This window comes from Meriones unguiculatus, chromosome 9, assembly GCF_030254825.1.
Source record: "Meriones unguiculatus strain TT.TT164.6M chromosome 9, Bangor_MerUng_6.1, whole genome shotgun sequence".
In the NCBI taxonomy this organism is placed as follows: Eukaryota; Metazoa; Chordata; class Mammalia; order Rodentia; family Muridae; genus Meriones; species Meriones unguiculatus.
Window position 1 is genome coordinate 66,578,082 of NC_083357.1, and position 21,116 is coordinate 66,599,197.

Consider the following 21,116-nt stretch of genomic DNA (forward strand, 5'->3'; position numbering starts at 1 on the left):
ATGTTTCACCCTCACATGTGATGCGCTTTCTTACCTCTCTCAGAAATGTGTTGGTAACATAAAACAGTACAAGGCATGACATTAGGTACAAAATACTCATGTATTATGAATTCATGACCAAATTAAATATGAAACCTCATATAAAAAGGTGTGTGTGGGGGTTATTTGTGTTTGTATTTTTTTGCCCCCGTCCTCTAAAACAACACTGAATGACACGTGACAGCCCAGGGGCGCATGCTCTTGTGTCACTGCCCACCCCTGGGGGCTTTGACCCACAAGGCTTGCCCCACACTGGAGTTTCTCCTGCTTCTATGTCCCTGGAATCCAGAGCACCCATGCACAAAGGGACTGCAGTTTGCCCCTCCTCTCTCCTGGCTCACACAGAGTCTCCCCCCGATGGTTATGCCCAGCTGTAGGGCCCTACCTGGTGCACACTGGCTCTGACAGCTGTGTGGGGGCTGTGGAGTCCCTGAGGGGTGAATGTATGATGTTCCTTGACCAATCTCCTTGGGCTTCCTCCAACCCCACAGGGCTTCACTTTCACCCACTGGCCTGTCCATCCTCATCACTAGTGGTGCCCAAGCTGCTCAGCCCTAAAATCACCTGGGAGACCCAGTTTCTCTTGCTCTTTAGGACAGAACTCTACTTATCACCTAGATACCTCTCAAAGGTATCTGTCCTCAAAGGTGGGTGTGGGAGGCTGCCTGCCTTTCCTACTTGCTCCTCATTTTCACACTTGAAACCGTTTAGAACTCAGCGGCAGGAGGGCATACCAGCCAGCAGATGGCAGCACACATCACACATCCCCACACTTCTGGAGGATTTAACTAAAAAGGCAGCTGCTGTAGCTTTGGCTCAGATGGCACGAGTTCAGCACTGAGCCCTGCCACTGCCTGTTCCTTATGACGAGATCAGAACTCTAGGTCCTGGAACCACACAATTGTAGTGTTGCATTTGCTTCCGGGTTTCCTCTAATCCCAGACCTAAGCAGCCTATCCAGGTCCTGGGGACTCGGCCAGTATTTCCCACTTAAAGCATCTTCTCAGGGTAGGGGACCCATGAGCTCTCATGATCTGTTGCCTCATGAGACTTCACCTCATAAATCTAGAGGAAGGATAAAAGGTGATGTATGAATCATAATTAGGAAATGGATAGGTTCGAGTGAGGCCCAGTGCTTTTCCCATGGGGCTTCCAGCCATTGTGTTAACTCCCCAGTCACCCCAAATCCCCTCTAGAACACCATCCTTCCTGCTCAGCGTTCCCATTTTCTCCTTCCCTTTACCCCCCATTCCAGTCCCGGGTTGGGTTGTGTGGCCCATTCTCCAGTGCCCTTTCCTGACCCTTAACCCTTGCTGAAAGCCTCCCACCCACCCCCAGGAAAGCACTGCTTCAAGTACATCCTGTGGCGCCACCCTTGGAAGAGGAGGGCAGCCCGCATCAAGAGGGAAAAAGTCCAAAACCTTTCCTGCCACCCTGTAGCCTATATCCATCCAGCCTCAGGGAACAGCATCCTCAGGTAGGCTGGGGACAAGCCCTCTCCTGAACAGCATTGGAGTGGCTGGTCCCACTGGCCCTTTATATCCATATTATTACAGAGGCCTCCATCCAGCTCTATGAAAATGTATACCCTACAGGGTCTCTTTCTTTGGAACTTCATTCCTTGGGGGCAGACAAAGGATAGAGTGGCCCTGTTAGTGGTGCTTTTCTTTTGAGTTTGGTTTTCTTCTGTTGGGCTGCTTTGGCCCCACCTCACAGAAGGCAGTGCTACCCAGAGGCAGGGGAAGAGGCCTAGAGGAGCATGGGATTGCTGAGCATAGAACCCACCCTTCCTCCTCCTCCATCCACGTCCAAATGTAACAAGTGCAGGGAGGGTGCAGTCGGAGACTCGCTGAGGTATTGCCTACAAACCCGCACACTGGATCAACGCTGCTACCCACCACTGGTTCTGCACCGCCTGTAGCCCTGAAAGGATGCTGGCAGGATGCAGTTTGTTCCTTTCTCCTCCTCACAGCCATAGCTCATGGTATAGAACCCTTGATGTGAGCCCTGGAGAATTCTTTTCTCCCCTGACTTCTCAAGCAAGGATTTGAATAAGCGCACAGGACGATGCTCACAAAATACCTGCAACCCTCAAAAGTCTGTTGGTACAAAAACATGACCAGCTCCTGGGGAGGAAGCTGCCTCCCTGGCCAAAGCAGACACCAACACAAACAAGCCCACGTACAGGGAAGCTTTCCTCCATTGACTCTATTGTCAAGTCCAGAGAGCAAAGAGCAGAGCTCTGAGCTCTTTCCTGCTCCCCACCTTGGGGCAGACCTCTTCCTGCCCTGCCTGGAATTGTAGGTGGACCCTGTTCTGATCTGCAGGGCTGGCTCCTCTTAGCCTGAGCCACCTTGGCTGGTAAGAACAGCTCTGCCCTTAGGGTTCTGGCTAGGTGAGTTCCCTCGTCCCCTGTCGGGTGGAGGAGATGATACAGAAGAGCAGAAGGACAAGGACTAATGAGGACAACAGCAGCAGGATCAGAAGAGGGTGGCAGCATCTCAGACCACGGCCGAGGAGGAGGACGGAGATGCTGAGCCTGCTGCTGAGGAGGACGGTGATGAGGGACTGTTCCAGAACAGCCACCGCCGCTTCGGTTGCCTCCGCAGGTGTAAATAGTCCTCTTTCTCACGCTCCTTCCGAGCACGTTGATAGTGGTCTTCTTCTTTCAGGTACCAGACCGGCGGCCAGCGGTGCTTCTCAAAGTACTCTTGGTTTTCTAGAGCACAGTGCAAGGGGTGCTGAGTCAGGATGTATGCTTCCCCTCCTCTTCCCCTTATCCAGGCCAGCACTACGCCCACCCCTGCCTATGATCCAGGTGAGCTCCCGCTGCAGAAGCTGCTGCTGCGGCTGGCACAAAGACTCACCTGGAGACATGGCCTTCATGTCTCGGGGGAACTTGCGGCACACGTTGTTGTAGTTGGTGCAGATATGGTGGAGACACCAGTCGGCCAACTGGTATGCGCAGTGGAACTGTGGATGGTACAGAAACGCATGCCCATTGGGGTAAGAGACTTTGCATAGAGGCCTACGGAATAGCAGCTCTGGGCAGCGCCCATGGATACTCTAGTCATAAGGCCCACCCTCAAAAGCATGCCTTCCCTTGCCAGAACCGAGCAAGGCAATGATTGATGCAGGCTCCTGGACCCTATTACCAACCCCACAGTGGCCCCCAGCATCCGTGCTACTGGCATTCATGTCCCACACGTCCTTCCTCTGGCATCTGTTCTTCTCAGCTCTTACCCCATCTGGTTCCCTTCTCCTCCCATCTGCGGACAAAACAATCCGCAGCAAGACGTGGGCAACCAAGTTCAGCAAACCTGGCAGCAGCCACACTCAAAGACTGAATTCCTGGCACTGTGACTCTTTTGTTTGGTAATAGGAGGCAGGAAGTTAACTTCAGGGGGGGAATCCTCAGTACCCTCTACATGATTCAAGCCCTATCCTGGGGTCCACTCTAATGACCTATGGTCTCAGTCCATCCATTTCCTGTCAGCTCTCTTTGCAGGCGTCCAAATGTTCTCTAGTTGCTTCCTGATGTATAAGGTGACATGAGCGCCACCTTGCTGTGAAGCCAGGGCTGTACACCATCCCGACCCATCACCTCCCAGAGTCCTATACTCTGCCTAAGGGCAGACAGAGCCTGGAGTCAAGACCTGCCCATTCCTTCCCCTGCCACCATACCTGTGCCAATTCCAGGAACACAAGGACATCCCCATCGATGTCCACCATCATCTGGGTTGCTTCCATCAGTCCGGTCACTGTGTACTGCTCTGTGACACACACACACAGCCAGCAATCAGCTGAAGAAACAGTGCAAATGTACCATAGCAGGGGATTGCTGCAGGGAGGGGTTCAAACTGGATAGGCCATGGATAAGTCTCAATAGGCCAGAAAGGGAGACTAAGTTTGTTCCCACTGATGATGGGAACAGGGATGAGGCTAAGACCTCAGTGGAGTAGGGATGGGAAATGAAAAAGGATGCTAAGTGAATTAAGAGCTTTTTTTGTTTTTTTTTTCTTTCCCCCAAACTACATATGTCCCACCATATAACCTGATATACAGAGCATGGTCCTTGGAACAATTAACAACTGAGGGAAGAGGGCCTAAAACCTCATGCCTGTCGAAAGTGAAAAGAGCCTGAAAACTCTGATCTAGAACTGTGGGTCTAAACATTATTAACAGATGGTATGTTAATCCTCCAGTTTACATTAAAACATTTATATGGAGGAAGTAAAACTCCCTTGCCCCGAATTCAACTAAAAGGATCAGAATAAACCATGAGGTATTTCATCCTTAAAAAGATGGGTATGTTTGTTCAGCTCCTCCCACAGGAAAGACTAGGAAACAGGAAGTATCACAAGGCCAGCGGGCATTTCCATTGTCAACTATAAGAAACCAGGACTCCCAGCATCTATAGGACCCTGGGTTCATCACCACAAAGAAACCAGGGTGTTTTGTAGTAATGGCTGATTCCAGATCTGAAACATAAAGGTTCATGGAGGAGCTAGAACATTCAAGACGGCAAGGAAGCCAAGGACTCCAGAGCAAACACGAAGAGAGTGCTATTGGTTACAGTGTTTGAACTTCCATAAGAATAAATGCGTTGGTTGTGGTGGTGCCTGCTTACGATCCTAGCACCTGGAGGATGAAGCAGGAGGATGGGGAGTTCAAAGCCAGTTCAAAGAACATAGCAAGTTCAAGGCCAGCCTGGGCTTTATAAGACCCTGTCTTAAAAGCAACAAACAAACAAACAAAAGAAATACAATTAAACAAAACCAACCAAGTTTGTTCATGATAACACTTTAAAAATATACACAGAAAAAAAATTGGCAGGAGGAAAAAAAACCCCAAAGAAAGGACCAAGTGTTACTGTCTTAACTACAGAAACTCTCTTACAGGTAACCAAACAGTAAGTGATGAGTGTTCCCCACTTTGTGGAAGGAATGGTTGAGTTGGAATAGTATCTTTTTGGAACATCTAATTAGATGACAGATCTAGGTAGTGATACCCAATGTCCGTTAAAACCATAAAAAGAAAGAAAAGTAGGCGATCTTTGTCTCTTCTAACTTATAAGGCAGTTTGAGGTTTGTTTGTTTGTTTTCACCAGGATCTAAATCCTAAATTGAACAGCCAGTTTACAAGAAACAGAGTGAGGAGAGAATTATATTGACTGTACCATGAACAAGGAATGGTGGAAGTGGGGCTATAGGTCAGTTGGTAGAGTGCGAGCCTATCATGCATGAAGCCCTGGGTCCCATCTCGGCACTGCATAAAGCAGGCGTGTAAAGATTAGGAATGCAGTCAGTAAGAAATCTAGCTCATAGAAAACTACGAGACCAAAGGACCAGTATAGGGCTCGTGAGATGGCTCAGGCGGTAAAGGCACTTGCTGACAAACCTGAAACATTTGAGTTTGATCCCCAAAGCCCACAGAGTGAAAGGAGGGAACCAACTCCCAAAAGTTGTTCTTAGACTATCACATATACACACACAATAAATAAACAAAGGTACATTTTTTAAAAAAGACTAGAGTAGCGGGGGGCAGTGGTGGTGCACCCCTTTAATCCCGACACTCGGGAGGCAGAGGCAGGCGCCTCTCTGTGAGTTTGAGGTCAGCCTGGTCTACAGAGCGAGTTCCAGGACAACCAAGGCCATACAGAGTTATCCTGTCTAGAAAAACAAAAACAAAAACAAAACAAAACAAACAAACAAAACAAAACAAACAAACAAAAAAAAACAAAAGCAGTGCAGGAGTACACTGGCTCCTTTTTGTCAACTTGACACAAACTATGCCTGTGGGGCATTTTCTTCATTGCTGATTGATGTGGGAGGGTCCAGCCCCCTGTGGGCCTAATCCTGGTTGTACAAGAAAGCAAGCTGGGTGAGCCACAGAGGCAAAGCAGTAAACTCTTCTTAATGGACAGGTAATCATTGATTAAATGAAATTCAAAAGATAACCCAAAAAGGGAAACCAAGCTATAATGTTTAAAGGAAGCATGCTCGGATAATAAAACCATAGACTATAAGGAAGTGAGTCAAGGTAAGAGTTACTGTAAGAAAAGAGGATTGGGTAGTGTGGGCTCCTCGGGAGGAAAGAGAGATCTGAGGTGGAAACTAATGGTATGGCCACGGAGGTTCAAGTTCCTGGCTTTCATCGGGTTAGAAAAGAATTTTGCTGTATGATTCATTAAGTGGAACACACATTTCACTTATTTGTGTCCTATCTAGCATCAGTTTAAGTATGAACTGATAACCTCAGAAAATAAACAGCCCCAACTACCTAAAACTCAGCAGCTCCCCACAGACCCTTAACAAGGCGGGGGGGGGCAGTCATGTCTTAGTGCACAGGTCATTTCCAGGGAAAAGTAGTTAGGCTTTGCTTTCTGCAAGGCCTTCCACGGGGCAATCCAGTTTGACATTTTAAGCGGCAGCTGTTCGAAAATTACCTATGTGGACTTATCCAAGGGGCTTCTCTGGGCTGCTTCCAATCCCTACCCTAATGAAAAGATGCCCTAGAAATACCTTTATGGGTTTTATTTTGTCCCAGAGATCATTACTTCAGAGATAGTCTTTTGAGAATGGAATTAACTCCATGTCAAATTTTTAAATGCTATGGCCTCTGGAAAGGTTACACCATTTTCCATGGGCACCGAAGAGTGCTAAAACTGTAATCCTGAGACGCCGCTCTTACTCTCAACTCTCAACGCCCTCTTGTCCCTCTTGGGTCACTGGACTCTGTGACTGACATGTCCCTTTTAATCTCTCTCCCTCACAGGATTGCTGTCTCTCTGCTGTCTGTCCTTAATCTTAATTAACTGTCCAGGGTTTCAGCAGTTTAGACACTGGCCCTACCTGAGACCTGACTCAGGTTCTAAGGCTCTTCTCTGCCCTCTCCTGACCTGCCCAGGAAAACCAGTCTTGACCGCAACACTAACACTGGTGTCTAAGTCAGTGGCAACACAAACACCAGCTTTAACATCAACAGATGCTGTCTGCCTGCCTGGGCCTCCATCATTAGCTCCCCTCCCCACTGTGGGCACCCGCCTGACTGCCTACTGCTGCATTCCCCAATTGCCTGAGTGCTTCTGGAATTGACTTATTTTAAAAGTTGAGCTATAGCCTTCATAATATTCTCTCTCTCTCTCTCTCCGATTCCCACCCCCTCTCCCTCGTGTGTGTGTGTGTGTGTGTGTGTGTGTGTGTGTGTGCGCGCGCGCGTGTGGGCATGGGCCTTGCGTGGGCATGGGCCTTGCATGAGTAGGCAGGCACCACCACTGAGCTACATCCCCCTCCTTACCCCCTTTCTTTGAGACAAAGATTGCTAAATTGCCCAGAATAATTAAACTTATTCTGTAGCTCAGGCAAAACTTGAATGTAGGCTCCTTCTGCCTCTGCCTCCTGTGAGCTCTGCTTACAGCCGGTAGCACCAGGCCCAGCTTTCACAATCCTTACAAGAAACTATGAGTGGCTAGTGAGTGTTTACCTTACGTTTCTGGAAGAAGAAAAGGTGGAGTCAAAGAAGAGGAAGAAGAAAAAGAAAGAACAGGAAGCTGACCAGGAGAAGAACCATACAGTGGAATCAGAAATATGTTCTAATTCTTCTGACTTCTTGACCTTGCCTGAGTGGAGGTCAAAGTGTCATCACATGCTAGAGACCATTTTGTGATGCCACAAGAACTCTGACAGAACGCTTCTGTCACCCACCAACACTCCTACACTGTACATCTATGTCCTCAGGTAAACCTTTACACACATCAGCAGACTGAACTCTTTTTTTTTTTTTTCTTTTCCTTAATGAAGTGCATTAGTGTTTGATTCCATGTATATCAGTGCAATGGAGTCAAATTCTCTAGATCTGGAGTTATAGGACTTGAACCCGGGTCCTCTGGAAGAGCTGCCAGGGCTCTTAACCACGGAGCCATCCATCTCTCCAGACCCCAGCGGACTAAATTCTAAGAGCACTTTTTTCCCTTGGTGCTCCGGCCTGTCCCCAGGAGGAGAGAGGAAAGGAACGATGGATAAGCACTCCCTGGGGTCTCCACGATCTTGCCCCGGGGAGGTCCCTGTACACTGCAGTTAGTTACCTGTGAGGGCAACCAAGTGCGGTAGGCAGAGGCGGTTGGCCAAGACGATGAGCTTCATGTCGTCCAGGTCCGGGCTGGAGGCGAACATGCCTGTGTAGAGGTACTCCAGCACAGCCCTCATGCAGCTCTTGCTTGTGTATGGAAACACGACCTGAGGTGGGAAGCAGCAGGCAAGGTGCATGAAGTCGAGGGTGGCCCAGAGTCTCTGGGTCCCGACAGATGAAAAGGCCCGGCTTGGTGGGCTGGTCTTTCCCAGCCAACCAGCCTTCTGGGCTGTTGCTGAATCTGCTTAGAAAAACACCCCTAACCTTGGCACTGAGTCTCGGTGACTTGACAGCACTTAGTGAGGGGCGCTCTGGTGTCTTCTAGAGGGACCTAGGTTCTTGGCACCTCCCCGAAAACTACTCAGGCAGGGAGGATGCTTGAAGGGGCCATTTGGGTCAGCTACTCCCCCGAGCCCCCTGAGCCTGCAGGGAACAGCTGAAGTGGGCTACAGAATGAGCAAAGGGAACCAGCCAGCTGCTCAGTGCTGCTGCTCTGGGCCTCTGCGATCCCTTCACAGCAGCACAGAAACAAAACCTGCTTTCTCATCAGATGGAAGTCTCTCTGGGCTTGCTGAGAATTGGGTGGAGTTTTAAAATGTGTGTCTATGGTACTGAGAAACGCCCAGGGCACACGGGCTCCCTGGGGCTTCAAAGAATCCCGGCCTCATATTCTGTATATCCAATTCCTACTCCCACTTCAGAGACCAGTTCAGCTCTTAACTGCTCTGCTTAGCCTTCCCTAAGCACTTCCTTTCCTGAAACCTTAGGGAACTCATACTCTAATTCACCCGGCGTGATTGCTGATTGCTCTTAGTTCAGTTTTTCACTCAAGGATCTGGTGAGCATGGTCTAAGGGGTGGGAACAGGGGGCAGGAAGGGTACCTGGCAGAAGTCAAAGACCATGTCCCTGCACCCCAAAGACATTACAGAACATCTGGGAAAACTGCATAGAGATACTTGGAATTTTATACATCTGTGTATGTGTAACATAGAGCCTTGTTAACTATAAGATAGAGTGATGGAGCCAGGCACAATGGCACGCACCTGTAATTCCAACACTCTGGGAAGCAGAGGCAGGCGGATCTTTGTGAGTTTGAGGCCAGTCTGGTCTAAAAGAGAGTCTGGGGCAGCTAAGACTACACAGAAAAACACTGTCTCAAATTAAAACAAACAAGCAAAAAAGACAGAGTGATGGGCAGCTCATGGTCCAGGAAACAGAGATAATGGAAAGCTGCAAGGGCTGTGTCTGGACTACTCTGCTTGTCTGGGAGGACAGAAAAGAGGGCATGGATGCAGGAGAATTTCTAAAGGCTCATCAACAAACCCCTTCCGAGACAAGGGGACAATATTCATTATGTGCTTTTATAGTCTGTATCTTATGCTCTGGCATCTAGAGCCTGAGGGATGGGAGGGGTCCTTTCCCAGCCCCTCTACCATACTCACACCCCAGTCTACCATTGCCTGTTCCAATCACCCCAGACCAGGTATCAGACAACCAAGATACCTCCATCTCCACTTTCTGGCTGACTCCTGATCTTCCCCTGTGTGGGATCTCTATCAATCCATCTTTTCAATGGCATTATCACTTGATCTGTTGGTCTCCCCATAGCTCAATAAAAATAAAACCTATCTTTGCAGACACTGCTGACTTCACCTTGGAACATAGGCTTTTCTCGTGGTTCCATGTGTCTCAGGGAAGCAGCAGAGTATAATTGAGAAACCAAGGAACTGTCAATCCTGAGTTCCAGACCTACCCTCTTTTTTTTCCCTTCTCCTAGTTGCATAACTTTGTACAAATTGCATAACTTCTCAGGGCATCCCTTTCTTGCAAATAACATGTTCAGCTTGCTATACGTAGGTCTGGGTAAATTAAATGAGATACGTATGAAAGACTTTTCCAAACTGCTAAGACACTGTAATTCCCTCTCCCAGAATAAGGAAAAATCCTTGACTCTCTGAAGCACCATGGTGCTTAGAACATGAGCAGTGCTGAGGAAAGTACCATTAACCGAGGCCATCTCAAATTCGAAGATGTAAAATGTCTCTCCCATCCACTCCCTCCCCATCTCCAGGCTCACCTCCCTGGTAGAACTCTCCACAAATGGTCCCCCGAACATGGCAGCCATCCAGTCACAGCTGGATATCAGCAGGGGTTTATGGGCGCTGATGGTCCCATCATCCAGGATGAAGGTCACATCTGTCCAGGAGGAGAAGAGGTATCATGTAAGGACACAGTGGCTGTGCTGGAGAATCAGCTCCAAGGGCAGTCATGCGGTCCTGGCTACCCACCTGACTTCTGGAGCCCTGTGATAGGAATAATGGGCTCTGGACAAGCTATTGGCTTGAGCAGCAGGACAGCCATATTGCTATAGCATTGGGAGCTGAAGCCAATTCTGAATACTAAGGGATAACCTAGACCCCTCAGAAAATTTCCTGGAGAGAACCCCTTCTTCTTCTAAACATGTCCCATACCTGAAAAGGTGCCCTTTGCCAAACACTCCTTAACTCGGTTGGTCCGGCGTACATGGAAGGCCTTAGTGATCTCCTGATTCATGAAGGCCTCGTTGTTGAGAATGTTGGCCACCATCATGCGTAGATCAAAGACCTCTAGCAGCTCGGCAATGTGGGCGATATGCATGAGGTCCCGCTCATTCTCACCCAGTTCCCCTGTGTACAGGTACTTGAGAACGGCCCGGAAGGGCCCTGGCTGAATGGAGTTATCCATCTTCACCACCACCATCAGCCGGGATTTGAAGGTCAGAGGATCCTCTGCCATCTCTTCCTGGATACTCACAAAAGCTCGGCTCCAGGAAGAGAGCACACGCCCTCTCCCTGGCAGGTACCCTGTTCCGTTACCCCGTAAGATCCCATCACTGGTTGAAGCTCGGAGGCCAGCAGGACCAGAGCCCCCAGCCTCGTCTACACTCTCACATACGTCAAAGCTGGCTGCCCGAAGCAGGAAGTCCCGCCCATGGTGGTGATGGTGATGATGGTGGTGTTGCTCAGGGTGGCTCCGGTGGTCCTCCGGCCGGGGGCCCCCTGGCCCTGAGGGGCCCCCCAGCTCCCCCTCACTCAGGTCCATGAGGAACAAGTCATAGAATTTGGAGGAGGAGGTGGAGAGGTAGATCTTGTGGGCAAAGATGCGCACGCGCTCCTGCAGCACCAGAATGACATCCGCACAGAGCGGGTCTTCCAGGAGGTGGGCGGGGCACTCCTCGCTGCTGGAGGGGGGATCGGGCACCACGATGATTGGGGGTGGTGGCTTGGGGGGCAGGAAGGGTGCTTGCAGTAGAGGCCGCTGCACATTGCGCAGATGAGATTTCCAGAATTGCAGGTGACGGCGGGAGATGAGTGCAGCCCGGATGGCATTGTCAAAGACGTCCTTGATACCAAACTGGGCCACCACGCTGGTCTCATAGTAAGGGATCCCCAGCTCCTTGGCCACTTCCCGACCCTTCTCTGGGGGGAGGATTTCATTGGGTTTGATGGGCCTTGATGTGCGAGAAGGGAATACAAACTTGTATTAGTGATGGAGGGAGCCTGGCCGTTCTTTCTGAGCAGGCTGCAGGGTCTGCTCAGCACCTGCCCTTGAAAGCCCCCTTCCCTGTCTGACCCTCCTGTCCTTTAGGAAAGCTTGTCTATGCTGGCTCCCATTGACTGCACCAGCTAAAAACAGGGACGGCACCTCCCTCTCTTGCACGCGAAGCTTCACACCAGCATTTAATCTACTCACAGAAAGACATCCCTTGGTATCAGTTCCAAGATTCCCCTCAGACTCCAAATCTGTGGAAACTCAAGTCCCTCATAGAAAACATCACTGTCATTACATAACCTGTGCATATCCCCACTCTTTTTTAAATCGCTTCTCGATTATTTCTAAGTGCTATGCTATAACTGTTATCACTCCTTATTTAGGGAATAATGACGGAGGTGGGGGGGAATCTAAACCTTCCCATTCACGTTGGCCAAACTCACGGCTGTGTAACCCATGATATGAAGAGCACCACAGAATTATGAGACCCTTTCAAATATATATTCCCACACACATCTTCTCCTCTCTGTCTTTCCTCGACAGAAGACAGCACAAGACTTTTCCCACAGGGGTATACAATGACACAGAAGACTGAGTGAGTGAGTGAGTGAGTGAGTGAGTGAGTGAGTGAATGAGCATGCTTATTGTTGACTCTGATGTGAATTTGCTCCAAATGGAAGGAGAGACATAAGGGTCAGTGGGTCTCCTTCAGGGCTGAGCAGGGAATCATAGTGCTGTCCTGCCCCTGTATCCCTTCCCTCTCCCTGGGCACAGTCCCCCTACCTAGCCAAAGGTCTCCTGGCCCTGTTAACGGCTTCCAGGTCAGCATAGCGTAGGTCCAGCTGGCAGCCCACCAGAATGACAGGAGCTCGAGGGCAGAAATGCTTGATTTCTGGGTACCACATGGTCTTGACATGGTGGAGGGAATTGGGGTTGGCAATGGAGAAACACAAAACCACCACATCGGATCTGGGGGAGGTAGGAGAGAAAAGTTACAGGCAGAGGAAGCTGGGGTGGGGGTTTACCTGCCCCCAGAAAAACATACCTGCCTCCACTACAGCCTGCCCCTGTCTTATGAACCTGTTCCCACCATCTTCCCCACAATACACAGTAATAGTGTCTACAATATATGAAGGCATTTTAAAGCAAAAAGATTCATTTGGCCACACACCTGCAGTATGAGTTAAAAACTATCATTCTGGGGCTGGGGATGTGGCTAAAGTGATTTCTACACAGACACGAGGATTTGAGTTCAGATCCCTGGTACTCACACAGTCACATAAAAAGTCAAGCATGGCTGTGAGCATTTGTATGCCCAGCACAGAGACACGGTGTAAGGGATGGAATCCCTGGGGCTCTCTATCCAGCAACACCAGCCAAAGCTCAGTGTCAGGCTCAGTAGAAAGCCCTGTCTCCAAAAATAAAGCTAAGGTTGGAGAGGAGTTGAAGAAGACATCCTGACATTTATTTTCAGCCTCTAGCACACCCAAAGGCGCAAGGCGCTCTCCCTGCCAATTTGCATACACATGAACATGTATGTGCCAATATACATATCTATACACACATACAAACTGCTATTTTGCCAGACCTGGCGGTACAGGCAAGCCACTTGGGAGGCCTGAGGCAGAAAACTTCCAGTTCAAGGCTTCCTTGGTGACATGGGCAACCGGGGAAGATTGAGTCTCAAAATAAAATTCTTCACTTGCTTGTTTTGCTTTACAAAGGGCTAGAGATACAGCTCAGTGGTAGAGCACTTGCCTATGATGCACGAGGCCCTAGGTTCAAGGTTCAGCATTGAAAGGGGGAAAAAAAGGGAAGAAAGAAAGAAATGATCACCATCTCACAATGAGAAAAAAAATTGTCCCAGAGCTGCTCAGGGCTAGTAGGTTGCAGAGCTGGGACTCAAAGGAGGCCTCCAAGCTCAGGATGCCTTCAGCCCCAGGGAATGCCCATCACTGTATCTACTCCACTCTTTTCTCCCAGTTTCTACTGTATAGTTCAGTACCTTAGAAAAGAGTGAAAATTCTCCTGCAAGTGCCCAAGGCCTTCCCTACCTTCCGTAAGCAAAACGTCGGTCTTTGTGGTGGTCTCCAAAGGTGTCCCAGAGGCGCAGGGAGACGCTGACGTCATCTACCACATCTCGGGAGCGCTCCAGCACCTGGGCATGGGGGACACAGGACAATGGGTCTTGGGTCTGAGAGGGTTGGACAGGGCTGGAACGTGTGCCTTGTTCAACCCGCTGTCCACATGAAACCTCTGGAGAATCAATAACAAGGGTAGTCTCCATGCTGAGCTGAAGCAGAGAGACCTTAAAGGGGCATACTTATTGTTGGAGAAGGAAATGTTATTATCTAGGGCTATGACTGCACAGGATGTGGTGCCCAGCCAATGCTAGATTCCTAGCCCCTGGCTTACCCATTTGTGCTGACTAGTTTCATGTCAACTTGACACAAGCTAGAGTTATCTGAAAAAAGGGAAGCTCAATTGAGATGCTTCCATAAGATCTAGCTGTAGGGTATTGGTGATTAATAGAGGAAGGCTCAGCCTATTGTGGGTGGTGCCATCCCTGGACTGGTGGTCCTGGCTTCTATAAGAAAGCAGGCTAAGCAAGCCATGAGGAGCAAGCCAGTAAGCAGCATCCCTCCATGGCCTCTGCACCCAGCTCCAGCTTCCAGCGCTGCTTGAGTGTGTGTTCTACTTCCTTCAGTTATGGGCTATGGTGAAGACCTGCAAGCTAAATAAACCCTTTCCTCCCCAACTTGCTTTTGGTCATGGTGTTTCCTCACAGCAAAAGAAACCCTAACCAGAACATCACTGAAAACACAAATAGTCAAAGATACCTTCCTGGGGGTGGTCTTCCTGCAGACCTCATTACAGAGGTTCCTTCTGCTTTATCCACTTCTGCCCCACCCCTAGAGGCTCCAGAGACACCAGACTACAGTTCAACATACATAGCACAGGCCCCGAACCAAGAAGCCTTGTAGTCTTACCTCCTGGCATACACGATACTGGTCAATGGCCCACACTGTGGGCACATGGGTGGCAAGCAGCTGGTACTGGGTGAGGGTGGCATTGCAGGCCCGGGCACAGATGAGCCTGGTCTTGCCCACGGCGTTGTCCCCCACCACCACGCACTTGATGGTCTCTACGTTTGGCCTTTCATAATCCATGTCAGAATCCATTAATTGGGACCTGAAGAGCAGGAAAAGGATATCAGGATGGGTTCGGACCAGGACCAGGACTAGGACCAGAATCAATGTAAGCAGTTCTCCTCAGCTGGGTCTGTCTCCTTGTCAAGCACTCGCACTGACATGAAGAGAATGGAGTGGACAACTTTCAGGGAAGTAGCTTTGCAGGGGCCTTAGGAGACAGGAGCTCATTCAAGCTGAGTGGCGCAATGCTACCAGATGGCTCGCTTGTCTCCCTCTGGTCCCTTACCATCCTGCAGCTCTGCTTCTGAATGGAGGCAGTCTTTGAGAGCTCCCAAGGCAGGACCTGACTTGGCCCTGGCCCTATCCCTACTCCCCCAGAGAGAGGGAATTGGCCTGGTAGCTCACTCATCCTCTGTTCTCCTCCTCTTCCCTGGGGCTGTAGCAGCAGCAGCAAAACAAGCAGCTGAGAGAAGCAGACTTGGGGCCAGCTCCCCACCCTTTCCCAGCATACTCCAGCACAGAGTCACTTTAAAATTTAATGGACATGTCAGGGCTGGGCAGTAGCTCTCCCCAGCTTCCCCTATTTTCCCCTGGCCCTCTCAAATGGTAAATTTCCAAGACCCAGCCTGCTTACTTCCATCCTCCTACCCTATCCTTTCTTATTGGCTGGGAGAGGTTTTTCTGGCTGCATCTTTTGAGTAGGGAGCCTTCTGTGTACCTGCTGAATCTACAAGCCTCCCCTCCTCTACTGTGGTTCTGTCACGTTGCCCACGTGTCTGCTCAGCTGAAGTTCTACTTTGAGATAGGGATGGAGGGAGTCATAGCCCGGAACAATACACTCTATGGTCCATGGGCCTTCCCATGCCCTATCTGGGATACCCCACACCTGGCTCCCAAGAGTAAGATCTACTTCCTTTGACTCCCCTATAGAGGAAGCAGCTTAGATCAGAAGACCCTCTTCCCTCTGGCACTTTGAGGAGAAGCTAGACAGATCGTCTATGTGGGGAACCGGCTGCTGGAGGAGGTTGAGGGTCAAGCTTAGTTTAAGTTTCTGCTTCAGTTTCCTTTTGTGATAGGCAGAGAAGTAGCTTGTCCATCCCAGAGAACAGTCGATCAGATGAACAGTTAGAAGGCCCTTCTGTAGTTAGCAAGTCCCGTCGGTGGGTAAGAAGCCGAGGCTCTCAGTTTGAGAAGACGTTGAGGCTAGTCTCCCCATTGGCATCTACCCTTCTAGAAGGGGCTAAAAGCAGGATGAAAAGGGAGCAGGCAAGTGCACTTCAGGTTATCAGTTTGCTCCTGCTCATTCCCTGTGTGCAGAGAGTCATTTCTGGAGTGAGCCTTCCCAGGTACAGGAAGGCTGAGCGCAGATGAGCCTGGAGGCTGCCCAGGCGCTTTACTGCTGAGCCATCAAGACCAGAGCCAAGCCACCACCACCACCAGCAGCAGCAGCAGCAGCAGAGGAGCTCCGTCCCTGGCAGGCTGTTATGAGATGCTAGCATGCAGGAACGCAGAACCGAGAGACTCAAGTAACATGACAACTGGGATTTGCGCAAGTGGATGCAGCTCAGCAACCTAAGCAAAAAAGGGCAGCAAGGACTTTTCAATGAGATCGGCTCACCCTCCTCCTTGGAATCTTACAGCATCTGGACCCTTCTACTACAAGAGGTCTTGACCAAGCTCTGGCTCAGTCTATATGGCAACTGTCTGCATCATTCCTGCACCCTCCTGGTCCCATCCTCCAGGGAACTGTTATAGCCATCAGCTTTCTGCTCCCTCTTCTCTCTCCTGAACTGAGAGCATAGAGAATCCTCCTTGGCAGCTCCTAGTCTCAACATCTGAGGGATGTGTGGGCACCAGGAAAAGCCACGTGGGTGTGGCTCCTGCTTTATGGGGTGGATAACAAAAAAGAAGAGAAAAACAGAACCCCACCTATGAAGACAGAAACCCACAGGCCAAAAGAACCTCCTTCGGTAGTTTAGATTCACGACCTGAAAGCTAATGGGAGAAGGGGCCTGGGTTCTTAAATCCAGGGGCCTCTCCAAGTTCAAGCCGCTTCATGACCTAACACTCACTCACACAGCTTGGGATTTGGTTTCCAGAGTTCAGTAGGGGCCATGAAGCCAACAAGTACAAGAGTGGTAAACAACTGGCCATAAATGTGGGAAGCGGGCTGCCTAAATTGCTATCTAACCTCAACACCCAAGCCCATCCCTTCTCTGGCTGCCCCCTTCAGACTTCCCTTACCCATCCACCAACTGGCTCTCTTGGCCATCATCATCCTTGCTGCAAGTGCAAGCTTCCCTGTCCTATCTAGAAAGAGGCAAACCACTTCGCTTTTTATGGACATCAGTCTCTACCTCCAGAAAATGGGTATGAGGGTGTTGGAAGAAATTTCTTGAGTTTTGGTAAATTCATGCCAAAAGAGCCTGGGTGAAAAGAGGCATTTGTCTTCTTATGTAATATAGTATTATATAATGCTAGATTGCATATCCATATGTGTAATTATATCCTTCTTTACGATACAGGCTGGCCCAATTAAGCCAGAACTCTTTTGTCTAATCAGGCCTGTCTTAAATGAGGAGCCTGTCCTGGAGACAGCGTGCCAACATTAATATAATTTCTGCTCTAGAACCACACTACTTTTCTGAACTGCTACTCATGCGCGATGAGACAAACCATTCGGTGAACTTCCCCACTGCCCCTCTCCCTCTGACACGCTCTTCTTCAGCGACTCTCCTTCACAACTGTCCAGCCCCATTTCTTTAGAGACTCCTGACTACCCTCCACCTTGCCCTGGGTATCACAACCTCCAATTCACCCCACTCCCTTGACAATCCCAAAGACACTGATATTTCTTCCACCAACTCTTGTCCTCAAACCACTGCCCCCCTCTTCACAAACAGCCTCCTGCACAATAGCTTTCCCAGGTCTTTGTGCTCTGTCCAGGACAGATCCGAAGGTGTGCTCAGATTACCCACAAATCTCAAGAGCTCCCATTGCCACCCCCGCAACCCCTACACACACTCTTTGCAGAGCTCAAAAGGCCCCCTTTCCCTCCCACAGCTGATAGGAGGCTTGTTCATCTGTGGCTGCCCTAGTCTGGTTGTCAAGGAAACGACAATCTCCCTGGGAGCCTGGCTTGTCTCCTAGCAACCAATATCCCACATCCTGCATCTTACAAAAAAAAAAAAAAAAAAAAAAAAAACGTGAAAGGGAGGAAAATCGAGAAAATGAAAGTAAAAAAAAATCAAGGAAGATGGATAGAAAGGGAGAATCGGGAGGAGAGGAGTAAATAAGGAAGGGTGGATTCGGACTTAAAGGAGCTCCCACTGGGGAAGCTGACGTTGTAATACGGGCGAAGGTGGAGGGGTGGATCCTCCCCGCGCAGAAAACGTAGAGCAAGGCCCAAAGGGATCTTGAATGATCACGTTAACAGAAACAGAAGCCTAAATACAGGAAAAAAACTTCTCAATCCTAGGACACTCGAACGTGAACAGAGAAAGCTCAACATTTCCACCAGTAGTTTGCCAAAACTCAGCTGGACAGACCATAGTGGAGTTGACTTCAAAGAAACAGCTCCACCACCGTCAGCAAACACCCCAATTGTACTGGCTTTAAAAAAAAAAAAAAAAAAAAAACGAAAGAAAGAAGGTACACCTCTACCACTATGAATTTATTCATTCTCCGTCCCACCCCACCCCCGACACACACATGCACACATAATTTGTTTTTAATGAAGTAGAAAAGGGGGAGGGGCACGACACACCAATGCAAGGCGTGTACTTCTCCCTAAAAACACCGAAGGAAGAAGGTTAGTTTCTCTCCGTTCTGAACCGAGCAGCCTCAGCAAGTGCCCAGGGGAAGAGCGGAGCCCGGGGAAACGCAGGAGGGGCGCAGGCAGGAGAAGGGAGGGCGCTGAAGACTGAGCCAAAGGCGAGGCGGCGCGTTTGCAGAGGCTGCTTGCAAACCGGCCATAACAGAAATCAATCGTGTACTTACACCACTACATGTGACGGGGTAATTTCTAGTGTAGGGAACACATCTCTTCCTGCTAAGCACGCTCATTTTAGTGAGATGTCTGGGGTCACTCCGCGCGTGCAAGTTGAGGCGCCGCCGACGCCGCTGCTCTGTGCTGGAGATCCAGCCTCCTTGGGGTCCCGGTTCGGGTGAGATCAGAAACTCTGGCACAGGAGCCCAGGCCGGACCGCGGCGCGTGAGCAGCCTCGGGCGCTGCACTGCAGCCACTGCCTCTTCCGGATCAGCATCTCCGCGCGCCCCGGGCGCCCAATGTCATGGAGGCTCCGCCGGGCTGCGCGCCGCCCCTCCGACCTCCGGCCGCTGGGCCGCGCCGCCGCCGCCCGGCAGCGCTGCGGAGGTTGCGGGCGGCGCGCTGGATGAGCGAGGAGCCGGGCGAGGCCGCCGCACGCGCGCAGCCTTAAGACGCCGAGCGCCGCAGTCCCGGGGACCGCTCACGACCTCCTTTTTTCATTCACAAAAAAAGCAAAGTTGGAGGGGGGGGAGGTTGGGGAGGAAAAAAGGGAGAGAAAAAAAAAAAGGGAAAAAAAAATCGCACCCAGGAACGGTTGCTGTGACAGGGACCGCCCACAGCGGCGCGCGGTTGGTGGAAAGGGGAGAGAAGGGGATTGGACACCCGGAGGCCACTCCCGGGACACGCCCCCCGATCCCGTGCACGCCCCGCCGCTTCTCTCCGGCTCCTTGCGCCTCCTCCCTTTTCCCCTGGGAGCCTCGGATGGCCAGCAGCTGACCTCGCGGGGCTCAAAACCTTGCTGGACTCTCACGATGGGTTTTGTCCAGGAGGCTGGGAAGAAATTCATCCTGGTGCTCCCTGGGAATGCAACTTAGAGAACCACTTGCAGGAAGATTTTTCTTGTTTCTCCCTGAATTCAGCCAAGCCTTCAGCAGTGGCACACAACTGCGTTTCCGTCCAAGTCCTCTGTCTCCTTGTTTATTTTTCCGAGTGCTCGAGGGCCTTTCTTCCCGCATTGTCCCTGCAGCTCTGACTTTCGGGCATTTTCTGTATGGCTACCTGTACCTCCTTACCTGTCTGTCACCTCTTCAGAGGTCCCCATCCCAACCTGTTGTCACAGAAAGTTCATAGTATCTTCTTCACTTTGCAAAAAAAATGCCACGGAAATATTAGCCAGAGATACCCTACCTAAGTCCCCTCTGGGTGCTCTTTTGTAACCTTCAGTAATTCAAGCCAGATTTGGTGGCTTGTAATCTCAGAACTTGGGAGTGTGGGACAGGAGGATGGCCACGGTTGCAAAATTTCTCCAAACGCTAAAATAAAAACGAGTTGATTCTAATGCCATTTTTTTCCCCTGCTCATTAAAATGAAACTTTCATGTTCAAGGCTTGTCTTGTTAAGATGGTCTGGACTGCTAGGAATTGCCCATCTTGTCAATTGTCTCTGGTCAGTTTTTAAAGCCCAGACTGGCAAAACTCACCCTTGATCTCTGTCACATTTCTAACTTGTTCTTTGAGAATGCAGATCCATTTTTAATATTAGCTTATGCTAAATATGATGTAAAAGAGAGATTTACTGCCACTCCCCAAAGTCAAAAGCTGAATTTTGGCCTGGCAGGTTCAGTGATACACAAACTCAGCATTCAGGGGGCCAAGGTAGGAGGATGGAAAGTTTGAGGCCGGTAACCCTGCCATAAACAAATAAATACGCAGTGTGCATTGTCTGAAACATGCCTCTTGTCTGTGAGTGCATATGGTTGAAAGTTGCCCACCAGGGCGGGGCGCTTGTTGCAAGTGTGCAATCAGGCTCACTTAACCCATCGCACGCACGGTGGGTAGATACTTCACTGTCCCCAGCTTCCAACACCCACCCAGAGATGGAGAGAAGTGTGACAGTGACTCATGTTCAGGCTCAGTCTTCATAAAGCAAGTGCTAACTCAAACACATGTATAGGAAAGAAGCTAGGCTTTGCTCAGGTATGTTCTCCCCCCTGGTTTGGCACAGGAGGGTCTCACTTCATTGTTTATGCTCTTAAGATTGTACTTAAGGAAAACACAGTACTCAGCCAGGGACCTTTCCACCCATACCCTGGTCTCTCCACCCCAACCCCTTTCTTTCCTTCTTCCTTCCATGCCTCTCTGCCCATTCCCTGCAGCTTAGAGTCTCCCTTCCTGTTAGTTAGCTGACTTTCCAGGCAGCCGAGGCACTGCCCTGCTGTGGCCTCCCTCCCTTGCATTGGAAGCAATGCCTCGCTGCAGTCTTACACTCCTGCAAC

General features: G+C 50.1%; 1 protein-coding gene across 1 annotated transcript; it reads right to left on the bottom strand.

Annotated features, from left to right (window-relative positions):
* Positions 1 to 81: 81 nt before the first annotated feature.
* Rhobtb2 (Rho related BTB domain containing 2) lies at positions 82 to 19,392 on the bottom strand. The gene is made up of 10 exons (XM_021651213.2): positions 18,853 to 19,392; positions 14,692 to 14,893; positions 13,756 to 13,859; positions 12,485 to 12,670; positions 10,642 to 11,660; positions 10,248 to 10,366; positions 8,126 to 8,276; positions 3,724 to 3,812; positions 2,907 to 3,012; positions 82 to 2,758 (listed from the first exon to the last, which is right to left on the bottom strand). The coding sequence occupies exons 2-10, from the start codon at positions 14,881 to 14,883 to the stop codon at positions 2,541 to 2,543; spliced, it is 2,184 nt and encodes a 727-aa protein (XP_021506888.1). The 5' UTR covers positions 14,884 to 14,893; positions 18,853 to 19,392; the 3' UTR covers positions 82 to 2,540.
* Positions 19,393 to 21,116: the final 1,724 nt, after the last annotated feature.